This window comes from Mobula birostris, chromosome 14 (genome assembly GCF_030028105.1).
Source record: "Mobula birostris isolate sMobBir1 chromosome 14, sMobBir1.hap1, whole genome shotgun sequence".
Lineage (NCBI taxonomy): Eukaryota > Metazoa > Chordata > Chondrichthyes > Myliobatiformes > Myliobatidae > Mobula > Mobula birostris.
The window spans coordinates 17,244,283-17,257,587 of record NC_092383.1 but is presented as its reverse complement, the minus strand read 5'-3'; the positions used below and the strand labels follow the sequence as shown (position 1 = coordinate 17,257,587).

Here is a 13,305-nt window from a genome sequence, read left to right as displayed (position 1 = left end):
TAAGGTTTAGGAGTTTACTGTGAAGATTAGCTTTATTTGTCACATGCGTACAGTGGAACATAAGGTGAAATGCATCATTTGCGGCAACGACCAGCAGAGTGCGAGGACAGTGCGATGCAGCCTGTGTGTGTTGCTATGCTCGCAACCCACTAACTCTAATTTGTACATCATTGGAGTAGGGGAGGAAACTGGAATACTTGGAGGAAACCCACGTGGTCACAGGAAAAATGTACAAACTCCTTACAGACAGTGGACGGAACTGAACCCCAATCTTACAGCTGGCGCAGTAATAGCTTTACTCTAACCGCAAAGCAACCATGCTCCCCCATAAATTACCCCTGGAATAGTTATGTGGTAGAATTGATGGGAATGTGGGGAATATACAGTAAGTTAAAGGGAAAATTCATGACAGACCATGTGGATTACATCAAGATTGGGGTGTAGTGGACAGTGAGGAAAACTATAGAGGTTGCTGTGGGATCTGGACAAGCTGGAAAAATATGCTGAGATATGGTAGATGGAGTTTACTGCAGACAAGTGTGAGGTGTTGCACTTCAGGAGGACAAACCAGGGTAGGACTTACATGGTGAGTGGCAGGACACTGAGGAATGCAGTAGAAAAGAGGGATTTAGGATACAGATCCATAACTCCTAGAAAGTGTAAGATAGGGTCGAAAAGAAAGCTTTACGCACATTGGCCTTCATAAATCGAAGTACCGAGTACAGGAGTTGGGATGTTATGTGGAGGTTGTATAAGCTTTGGTGAGACCTGATCAGGAGCATTGTGTGCCGATTTGGTCACTTCCCTACAGGAAAGATGTCAGTAAGATTGAAAGAGTGCAGAGAAAATCTACAAGGATGTTGCCAGGAAATGAGGATCTGAGTTATAGTCATAGTCATAGTCATACTTTATTAATCCCAGGGGGAAATTGGTTTTCGTTACAGTTGCACCATAAATAATAAATAGTAATAGAAGCATAAATAGTTAAATAGTAATATGTAACTTATGCCAGTAAATTATGAAATAAGTCCAGGACCAGCCTATCGGCACAGGGTGTCTGACCCTCCAAGGGAGGAGTTGTAAAGTTTGATGGCCACAGGCAGGAATGACTTCCTATGACGCTCTGTGCTGCATCTTGGAGGAATGAGTCTCTGGCTGAATGTACTCCTGTGCCCACCCAGTACATTATGTAGTGGATGGGAGACATTGACCAAGATGGCATGCAACTTAGACAGCATCCTCTTTTCAGACACCACCTTGAGAGAGTCCAGTTCCATCCCCACAACATCACTGGCCTTACAAATAAGTTTGGGAAAGGTTGAATAGATTAGGACTTTATTCCATGGAACATAGGAGGATGAGGGGAGATTTGATAGAAGTATAGAAGTATTTATGTATTTGATAGAAGATGGAAGTATTTGATAGAAGTCTTTATTCTTTGGAGTGTAGAAGGTTGAGGGGGGACTTGATAGAGGTGTTTAAAATTATGAGGGGGATTGATAGAGTTGACGTGGATAGGCTTTTTCGGTTGAGAATGGGGGAGATTCGAACAAGAGGACATGAGTTGAGAGTTAAAGGGCAAAAGTTTAGGGGTAACATGAGGGGGAACTTCTTCACTCAGAGAGTGGTAGCTGTGTGGAACGAGCTTCCAGCAGAAGTGGCTGAGGCAGGTTTGATGTTGTCGTTTAAATTTAAATTGGATAGATATATGGACAGGAAAAGAATGGAGGGTTATGGGCTGAGTGCAGGTCAGTGGGACTAGGTGAGAGTAAGAGTTCGGCACAGACTAGGAGGGCCAAGATGGCCTGTTTCCATGCTATAATTGTTATATGGTTATACATAATTATGAGGGGTAGAGATAAGGTAAGTGCAAGCAGGCGTTTTCCATCAAAGTTGGGTGAGACCTAGAACTAGAGGTCATGGGTCAAGGGTGAAAGGTGAAATGTTTAAGGGGAACATGAGGGAAATTTCTTCACTTAGAAGGAGGTGAATGTGTGGAATGAGCTGCCAGTGGAAGTGGTGGATGCACGTTTCATTTCAACATGTAAGAGAAATTTGGATGGGTACATGGATGGGAGGGGTAGAGCTATGGGCTAGGTGCAAGTTGATGGGACCAGGCAATCAATAGTTGGGCGTGGACCAGATGATCCAAAGGGCCTGTTTCTGTGCTGTAGTGTTCTATCACTCTATGAGGAGCTTTGCCATACAGACTTAAGTGCAATCCCAATGGCTGAATGGCCTCCCGCTACATCATGAAGAAATCTGGACTTACGCAGCTTGTATGGAAAAGTTTTGCGAGGCAACTTTAGGTGAAATGAAGCTGTGAGCTGACAGGCAACTGCATGGTCAAGAACGTGAAAGGAATAACAAATAGGACAACAGTTGGAATGGACAATGAGATACTGATGGTTATGAGTGTGTGTAATAGAATGGATAGAGATTGTTTCCAGAGAGTGACTGAGGGATTCAAACCAATACATAAATAAAAGATTTAACAGATCACAAGAAAAGCTATAGTACTGTGTAAAAGTCTTAGGCACATATACCTATATAGATTGGGTGTCTAGGACTTTTGCACAGTACTGTAGTAATTTTTTGTATTGAACTGCACTGCTGCAAAAAAAAACAAATTCATGACATATGTGAGTGATGACGAACCTAATTCTGATACCAGTCTCTATTGTGGAGTGAGAGTGGGGAGGGGGCAGGGAGAGGGGAATCATGGTTGGGAAAAGGGAAGGGTGAGGGGAGGAAGCGGGAAGCACCAGAGAGACATTCTGTAATGATCAATAATCCAGTTGTTTGGAATCAATTGACCTTGCATGGTGTCTCAGGGCTGGGTGTGTCTGCGCCTGTGCCACCTCCCACCCCCGCCACTCCTTCTCTGCCACCTGCCCCACGCCCCTCCCGCAGCGCTCCACCCTCGCCATTCCCAACATCTTTTGCTCCTGCCAGATTTACAAACTTGCTCTCTGCTCCATGTTGACAAATACGGTACTGTGCAAAAGTCTTAGACACTCTAGTACATGCGCTCTCTCTCTCTCTCTCTCTCTCTCTCTCTATATATATATATATAGAGAGAGAGAGAGAGAGAGAATGTATATATACTCTATATATGTGTTTTTTTATTTTATGTGTGTACATATATATATATATATATATATATATGTGTGTGTGTGTGTGTGTGTGTGTGTGCGCCTAACACCTTTACACAGTACTGCATTTTAGACAAACTATGTTGGAAGGAATTTGTCAGGTTTTGTTATTAATGTGAACTGAGAACAAAGCACTACAGATCACATTGAGAGTAAATATTAGAGTGGAAATGATGGACCAAATGACCTGTTTCAATGTTGTAGTTTCACATAGCTGTGGAAAACAATTTTGTCAATCAATCTGTGTAATGTACAGATGCAACCAATTGTACAAAAAAAGTCAATGAATCTGAGGAAAGTGGGTTGCGTGTAATAAATTTCAGTTTAATTAAAGTTACTATTAATGAGTCTAGAAGGGAGGTCAAAGTGTTCTCAATATGCACTCCTTAGTGAAAAGGACTGGCTTGTATCTCTTGCTCTTGATCAGCTGCATGGGAAAGAGAGAGCAGTGTCATCCTGGGACTAGTAAGTGATATTGATGGGATCTGTGTTTCTGAATTGATAATCAACAGTAAGGCAATCTCAGGATTCAGCTGAGCCATCCCTAATCTGTTCAAACATAACCCTCTCAAAGAGCACAGTTAACAGGATTATTGGCAGATTTATAAGAAAATAGAATTAGACGCTTCATACGTTAAGAGGAAAATAAATCAGGTCACAACAGCGGCCTCCTTTGCTCCATAACTGACTTCCTGCCTGTTGCATCTTCATTGACAGGGTAACCTGGACCATAAAGTGGGCAAGTTACCTGGCAATTCACACTGGGAGTTCGATTGACAGAATATTCTCAGTTTCTAGATCTGGGTTGAATTCTAGATCACTTGGGGAAAAGCCACTGCCCAACTCAATGTCCCTTTTTAAGGCTTTTTCACTGTAACACTGTGCTACTAAGGACTGTATTCCATAAAACCATGAGATTATAAAACATAGAAGCAGAATTAGGCCATTTGGCCCATCATGTCCGGTCCACCAATCCACCAAGGCTGATTTATCGTCCCTCTCGACATCAATTTTCCTGCCATTTCCCTGTAACCTTTGACACACATACTAACCAAGAACCTATCAACCTCCGCTTTAAATATACCCAATGACTTGACCACTACAGCCACCTGTAGCAATGAGTTTCACAGGTTCACCACCCTCTGGTGAAAGAAATTCCTCCTTAATGCTGTTCTAAAGGGACATCCTTGTATTCTGAGGCTGTGCCCTTGGGTCCTAGGCTCCCTCACTATAAGCAATATTCTCTCTACGTCCACTCTATCCAGCTCTTTCAATATTCAATAGGTTTCATTGAAATCCCCTCTCATTCTTTAAACTCCAGCAAGTACAGGCCGAGGGCCATTAAAAGTCCCTCATGCATTTAACTTTATTTAATTCTAATTTAGAGATGCAGTACAGCAACAGGCCCTTCTGGCCAAACGAGACCGTGCCGCCCAGTTGTACCCATATGACCAATTAGCCTACTATCCCATACATTTCTGGAATGTTAACCCTTTCATTCCCGCAACTATTCTTTTGAACCTCTCCTAGATGCTTTCGAATGCCAGCACATCCTTTCTTAGATAAGGTCCCAAATCTGCTCACAATAAACCAGGTGCGGTCTGAACAATGCCTTATAAAGCACAGCATTATATCTTTGCTTTTATAGTCTAGTCTTCTTGCTAATGCACTATTAGATAGAGCAGAAAAATGATACAGAGATATTCCTATAGAAAAATGTCAGAATGTTGTAAGGATTCCCCAAGGTCTTAATGCTCACTGAATTAATTACTCAGCAGTGCCTGATCATTAAGAATAAACCAAGGAAATCAGCAGCTGGTGTGACAGTTTATAATCCTGGTCTCAAAGTGCCAATCTTTTGGTGAGTATCTGTGCACCATGGAGTTTCAACATTTATCATGACATTTCATATTGCTTGAAGAATGAAATTCTGGAGAAACTGGGATTCCAAGACCCCAGGGAATTGGAAATATTCCTCAATCTAGGACACATCCTCTCCACGCCCACTCTATCTAGGGTTTTCACCAGGGAGCTGGAAACATTTGTTGCTGCATTTGGTGTACAGCTACAGTGACAAGTCTTCATTCGCTGAAGATCAGGTTGCGATGCCTAATAAATCCTGAAGTAATTAAATCCACACGTGGCAATTTACAATTATGAAATGATCTGGGTCCCAGATACTAACACACACCTTCTAATTGACTTCACAGCAACGTGTATGAGGCAATGCCAAGTATTTCCTGCAATTCACTTGTTGAAATGAATACATTTCTGCATGCATCAGTGAAACCAATATTAAATACTTCAGTAATGACTTCGATAATGACCTATCATTAAATTGTAGGAAAGTGCTTGTTAACAGTCACCACAGTGGTCTGATTTGCAGATACATCTGGTTTTTGTTACTGTGGAACTGAACAGTAGCGGTTTTAATATTTAATTAAAAGAAATGGATGCTCATGGTTCAGTCCCCTTATGACGTGTGGAGTCTGCTTGGCTAGGCTTGTCCTCAGGTACACAGTCTTACAAGGATCACCTGCATCAATCTCAATCATTGATCTCATAATGGGAACGCTGTGATGCAGTAAGTGAAAATTAAAAAAAAACTCCTGGAATTCTGAAATAAAACCAGAACATGTTGGAAATACTCAGCAGGGTGGCTAGCATCTGTGGGAAAGAGAGAAAGTGTTTATCTTTCAAGTGTCAAAACACTTTGTCAGAAACTGAAATGGACTTAGATGCGCTTGGACCTGAAGTGTTAACTCTGTGGATAGTACCTAAACTTTAAATGTTTCCTGCATTTCCTGTTTTCAACTGAGGTGTGAAGCAGTGTTCAAGCTCACTCACTACCCAAGCGACATTGCCAATTTCATGCCATTGTCATTGGTACGCTGGACTGAGGTGAATTTTGAGCCATGGGTTGATATTCTTTCTCTGTGAGAATACTTTACTGGATAAAGAATTTAGCCAGCTCCTTCATTACAACTGCTGCCCGAGGCTGCCTGAAAATATTCACACTGCACTCTGTGGCCTCTTCATTAGGTACAGACGGTACCTAATAAAATGGCCACTGACTGTATTATTGTATGTTCGTGGTCTTCTGCTGCTGTAGCCCATCCACTTCAAAGTGTAATGTGCAGTGCACTGAGGGATGCTCTTCTGCACCTCACTAGAGTATCACATAGTTATTTGAGTTGCTGTCACTTTCCTGTCAGTTTAAACCACTCTGCCCATTCTTCTCTGACCTCTCTCACTAACAAGATGTTTTTGCCCACAGAACTGCTGCTCATTGGATGCTTTAATCTTTCTCACCATTCTCTGCAAACTCGAGAGACTGTTGTGCATGAAAATCCCAGGAGATCAGCAGTTTCTGAGATACTCAAACCACCCCATCTGGCACCAACAATCATGCTACAGTCGAAGTCACTTAGCTCACATTTCTTCCCCATTCTGATGTTTGGTCTGAGCAACAACTGACCCTCTTGACCATGTCTGCATGTTTTTATGCTTTGAGTAGCTGCCATGTGATAATTTTTTTTTACACCGAGTGGTAGATGTGTGGAACACCATGTAAGGGGTGCTGGCAGAGGCAGGTACATTAGTGGCATTTAAGGAACTCTTAGATAGGCATGTGGATGGTACATAAATGGAGGGCTATGCCGGTTAGATTGATCTTAGAGCAGGTTAAAAGGTCAGAACAACATTGTAGGCCGAAGGGCCCTCCTGTGCTGTAACGTTCTATGTTATATGTTCTATATTATATGTTGTATGTTATATGTTCTATGTTTTTACTGTGAGGATGCTGCATGATCTAGTCACGAGCTTCGAACATTATCTGCATTTAATATGAGGGGATTGGATTGGCCTGATCTGATACTCCAATGAAAATCACTGCAGAACAAAATATAGGGACAATGGAGCTAATCTGCCTCCCTCCTTGCCCACAGGCTCTTTCCACGTGAGCAGGAACACTGACTGTTCCAAGTGTATAAGATCATTGAAAAGGAGATCCGGGAAGAACTGCTTAACTTGTCACAAAGCAGGGGAAACCATGAATGGGCTGTAGAATTGGCGCCTCACGACTTCATTGGTGTCGTTTAGATCTAGACTGTCTGCAAGGCTGTCTAAGGTTCTCGCTGTGGCTGCCTGGGTTTCCTGTGTAAACTGGTCCAGAAATGTGCAGGTTAGTAGGTGAATAGGCCATAGAACAATGTCCTTAGTGTCTAGATAAATAACGGAACTGGGGGGGGAGCAGATAAGAATGAGGGAAAGATAGGTTACAGGAAAAATGAATTGAGAAATAAGATTTGTCAGTGAGCAGGCTTCAATGGGCTGAAATGAACTCCTATGTCATTAAGAAATATGGAAGTACAAGGCGATGTGGTTTGAGTGGGTTAAATGATCGACTCCCAAGAAATAGAAATGGAGAATTAATATTGGAAAATAACGGATTGACTTTTATTCAGATTGTACCCCAGAAGAAAGTATCTGGAGATTTTGTAAGACTATAAAACATGGGAGCAGCCCACTGAATCTTCTCTGTTATTCCATCATGGCCGATTAATTATTGCTCTCAACTCCATTCTCCTGCCTTCTCCCCATAGCCTTTAACACCCTTACTAATCGAGAACCTATCAACCTCTGCTTTAAATATATCTAATGACTTGATCTTCACAGCTATCTGTGGCAATGACTTTCACAGACTCGCCACCTTCTGGCTAAAGAAATTCCTCATAATCTCTGTTCTAAAGGGGCGCCCATCTATTTTGAGGCTGTACCCTTTGCTGTACACTCTCCCACTATGGCAAACATCCTCTCCACATCCACTGTATCTAAGCCTTTCAAAATTCTATTGGTTTCAATGAGATTCCCCTACCCTCACCACTTTTCTAAATTCCAGCAAATACAGGCCCAGAGCCTTCAAATACTCCTTATATCAGTGGTCCCCAACCTCCGGGCTGTGAAGCATGCAGGGGTGCAGCGGTAGTCAGAATGCACCCAGCACATCTTAAAGAAAAAAGCCGAAATAAACAAGCTAATTAATTAGGTGCCACCTGGCACGTAAATGACGGCCCAGATCAGAGGCGAGTGCCAGTTGCCACGGCTCGGAGGTTGGGGACCACTGTCTTACATGATAGCCCTCTCATACCTGGGAGCAGTCTTGTAAACCTCCTCTAGTCTTTCTCCAATGCCAGCACTAGAAGGTGATTTTAGGAATCGTGTCAGATCGAGTAATGTCAAAATATGAGTTGCATTGTTGAACAAACTTTGGTAATACCCCTTTCCACTCGGCTACGTCAGAAGCTAGAATTTGTTGTTTAGTCTTGTCTCCCGCTCAGTGGGATGAGGTGCATCCTGCAGTCAGGATGGTTTAAGGAAAAATAAAGTGCTCAGTGAAGAGGAATAATGAAGACTTTTATAGTAAGGGAAAACCTAGCACCTACCCTGAAATAAGCTGTGCTAAATTTGAGATCTTATCTGTTGGAAAGTAGAAGCACAGAGAGCTTTCTAAAGAGGGAAATTAGTGCAACTCACTTCGGAGAAGTTTAAATAAGATGCTGGATTCCAAACCAAAGAAAAATTTAGTAGACACAAGAAATTCTGCAGTTGCTGGAAAACTTGAGTTACACACAAAATGCTGGAGGTACTCATCAAGTCAGGCACTATCTAGGGAGGGAAGTCACTGTTCTTGAACCTGGTGTCATGGGACTTGAGGCTTTTGTACCTCCTGCCAGATCATAGTTGTGAAGACTTTTGTTGTTGCCTTCTGAAGGCAGCAGCTCCTGTAGATACTATCAGCAGTCGGGAAGGATGTACCAGTGATGTATTGGGCTGAGACCACCAGCTTCTGCAGATTCTTATGTGCCTCTGCATACAGTTTGCCATACCACAACATACCACAAGTCAGGATGCTTTTAACCATACAGGGGCAGGGGAACTGCTGCTTAGGAGAAACCATGTGAAAATTGGGTCTTGACCATAACAATAGCAGCCTCACTAGGGTGGTTAATGCAGGAGGAACACTAAAGCCTGATTTATACTTCTGCATTAACTGGACACCATAACCTACGCAAGTGACTTACGCGCATTGTGAGCATTTATACTTGTGCGTTGGTGTGTCTGCGTCGCTCTGCAATTCACGCACGTCACGCATGCGCACGCACCTGCCCGCGCAAGGCTTCATGGTCATGGTAATCTTTCTCGGGGTAAACAAGACGTGAGCGTCTTTTTTCATAGAAGTGAAATGTGTCCTCCATAATTTCGGAGGTCTGTAAAGCTTTATGGAAAGCATTGCAGCCAGAGTTCCTTCCCTGCCCTTCAGTTGCCCAATGGGAAGATATTGCAGCGTAGGATGACATGCGGTGCTACCAAGCAGACCAATCACAGCTGTTGCGTTCTGCGTTGCTGTGACGAGCGGTTACATTTTGGGAGAGGTGCGCGTCGCAGCAACGCAGGCTCTTGCGTAGGGTTCCGCGTCGGCTTTGCATAGGGTTTGCGGCGACGCAGTACTTACAGCGATGCGTTAATGCAGAAATATAAATCAGGCTTTAAGGGTTGACTGTATTCAGAGAAGGGAAGCAGATCACATATCAGACACAGACACAGATATTTCACTTCTGAATCTGATGATGTTGCAGAAATGTAATTGAAGGGATTCAAATATTGAGTTGCTGGAAAGATGGTCTTGGATTTCTATTGTGATGGGATAATTAAAGGTATTGCGTAAGGATATAAGAAACGAAAAGGCAGGAGAAGAAATAGGCCAAATGGCCCTTAAACTTGTTCTGTCAGTGGATAAAAGTACAACTTATCTGATCTTTGATCTTAACTCCACTTCATGCTCAATCCCTGTGGCTCTTTGCTCCCAAAAATCTATCTCAGCCTTGACTCAGGCTCCACAACTTTTTTGGCCTCTAAGAGAAGTTGTTCCACTTGCTTGATCCTCTCCGTTTTGAGACATTCCTACAAATTCCAAGTTGCTGCACCAGGGAAACGCCCTCTCTGGACCTTCTCTTCCAGTGCCCAAGCTTCAAGTATGTCTCAGTGAAATCCTTCCTATTCTTCTGAATGCCAGAAAAAAATAGAACCATGGATTTTTATGCAGAGGGAAAGATAACAAGTGACTTGGAGATTGAAGTGGATGCTACGTAAGGGGAGGCAGACATTCACAACGTCCATTTAGTACAAGCAGCAGGAAGGGAAGTTAGGTGGTCAGTATTTCAGCAGAAAGTATGGTGGCTAGTGTGTCACTTTACAGCACCAATTGAGGTTCAATTCCCACCGCTCCATCCGCAAGGAGTTTTGAACATTCTCTCCTTGACAGTGCGGATTTCCTCTAGGTGATCCAATTTCCTCACACATTTCAAAGATGCATGGGTTCAGGTCAGTGAGTTGTGGGCATGCTATGTTGGCTAGAAGTGTGATGAACACTTGCAGGCTGCCCCCAGCAGAATCCTCAGAATCTGTTGGTCATTGACGCAAACAATTCATTTCAGTGCATGCTTTAATGTTTTGATGTAGATGTGACAAATGAAGCTAATCTTAATAACAAGAGAGAAGAAGATTATGGTTCCACAGACAGCATTAATGGAGGTTAGAGATGTACTGTATGGCTCCTAATGTCATGTGGGCAGTGATCTACCTTCCCTTTAATAACATCTTAAAGTTCTTATTTAAGATGTAAGTTATTACATCTAACTTATAATACTCAGAGGCTCTTTCTTTCATAGTCAGTAAGACCTTTACTCTGTAGTGATCTGTAGTTAGTGAAATGCCTCCAACATAATAACCAGTGATCAGCGAAATACTTAACTGTTCATATGCAGTGGTGAACAAGGGTACTCGTTTGTAATGTTCTACAGTCAGTGAGGTATCTTCAATAACTAGCAGATGATAAGGCAATAAACATAATGTCCTGTGGGTAACAGGTTTCCACACCTTAATGTCCTGTAGTCAATGAGAAACACACACTGTGATGTTCTGTATTCAGTGAGGTACCTACCCTGTAATAATCAGTACTGTAGACATCTCTTGACATTCCAAAATCTCCAATTTTGACCTGCACAGATCCTCCGACTAGGCAATTGCGTGTGGCCAGGTCTCTGTGCACGAAGTGCTGTGAGGCCAGGTAGACCATGCCGGAAGCGATCTGGGTGGCAATGTTCAGCATCTGCGCAATGGTCAGCTCCCCTTTCATTCGTGGCTGTCCATCCACCAGAATCATTGCATCTGGACCCCGAGCCCTGTGGAAGAGGACAGTCAGAAGGATTGGTAAACCATTAAACGTCAGCATCCCCACAGAGGGGCTCGACCACAAAGCACAGCCAGGGCAGGTCTGCTTCATCCATGTTCAAATCTCATCAGGTGACCCCTATATTCACCACACTCTGTGGCCATTATATTAGTTACACCTGTATACCTGCTCGTTAATGCAAAAATCTAATCCGCATATCACATGGCAGCAACTCAATGTATAAAAGTATGCAGAGATTATGCAGGTATGATCAAGAGGTTCAGTTGTTATTCATACCAAACATCAAATTGGGGAAGAAATGTGATCTAACTAACTTTGACCATAGAATGAGTGTTGGTGCCAGATGGGGTGGTCTGAGTATTTCAGAAACTGCTGATCCCCTGAGATTTTCACTTAAAGCAGTCTCTAGAGTTTATAGAGAATGATGAGAGGAACAGACAAAAATCCACTGAATTTCAGTTCTGTGGGTGAAAATGTCTTGTTAATGACAGAGGTCAGAGGAGAATGGCTAGACTGGTTCAAGCTGACAGAAGGTGATAGTAACTCAAATAACCATACATTACAACAGTGGTGTGCAGAAGAGCATCTCTGAATGTACCACACATGTAAATGTGAAGTAGATGGGCTACAGCAACAGAAAACCACAAACATACACTCGGTAGCCACTTTATTTGATACAGGAGATATTACTTACAGATTCATAAGGTGTTAGTGGGTCTTTCTTTGTCTCTGTTTATTAATTTGTGGGTTGAGGAGAGCATTGGTAATGCTGGCATTCACTACTCCTGAACTGAAGCTGTTAACACTTTTGTTGGCGGTTCTGCAGTGACAAATAGACCAAACTAGGTAAAGGAGGTATATTTTCTCTTTTATGGGTATGCTATTCCTTGGAGGGAATAAACAGTTTACAGTTTGGGTCAAGAACCTTCATCGGGACTGGAAAAGAAGGGGTCCAAAACCAGAGCAAGAAGGTGGGTGGAGGAGGAAGAGGTCATGCTGGCAGGTGATAGGTGAGGCCAGGTGAAGGGGAAGATGGGTGGGGGGGGTGAAGGGAGGTAATAGGTCAAAGAGGTAAAGGGCTGAAGAAGAAGAACAAGTCCAGCACATCATGCTCCATAACTTCCACCATTTCTGACACAATGCTACCACTAAGCACATCTTTACCTCCACCTCCCCACCTTCTTTTTTCTGTACGGATCGCTCTCCTCGTGACCTCCTTGTTCCTCCAGCAGTCATCAGTTTTTATTTACCTTCACCTTATTACCATCAAGCTGTTTGTTACGTGTTTAAAACTGAGATCCCAGAATAGGTACAGCTTGAGTAAGGTAGATTACATTCTAGCTATACACCGACTGAGTCCAAGTCCAGCACAGCTTAAGGACTAAGCGAACCTGTCTCCCCTTTCCTTCACAACAAACCTCTTATTCCTCATTATAGAGTAACCCCCTACTTATCTCAATCCCTGCAAGGAATATCTTCTACTCATCTAAAGCTCCTGGCCTGTTTCACCAGAAAAGCACAATCACGAGCAGAAGTACTGCAGTTGTCCTGTTCCGTCTATTTATACTGTCCCTGGGGCTACTGGCACTGTTCCCTTTGCAGCAGCCCAAGAGAAGGCTGGCTGCCTATTTGTTAACTTGTGTGTAATATTAGATTGATGGCTGGAATAAAAGGATACACTTTCAACAGTACAAATGCCAGCACAAACCCAGCTCGTGATCTGTGGTTAATGCACAAAGCAACTTGGCACTAATGTCAGCGTTTTGTTTCACTTTCTGGTTTGAACGTGATGAGTGGAGAACACTGCCTGTGGGAACGAAACTTCAACACGAGATTGCAGGCAGAGAGCTCTGGAGTGCATGCAGAGATGAGGCTGAATTATCCCATTATCCTCGA

At 43.0% G+C, this 13,305-nt stretch overlaps 1 protein-coding gene across 1 annotated transcript in view; it reads right to left on the bottom strand.

Moving 5' to 3' along the window:
• LOC140209736 (NT-3 growth factor receptor-like) overlaps window positions 1–13,305 on the bottom strand; it is a 946,852-nt gene that overhangs the window by 14,588 nt on the left and 918,959 nt on the right. The window contains exon 15 of the mRNA XM_072278139.1: window positions 11,158–11,398. Within this exon, the coding sequence (XP_072134240.1) occupies window positions 11,158–11,398 (241 nt within the window). The remainder of the gene's footprint in view (window positions 1–11,157; window positions 11,399–13,305) is intronic.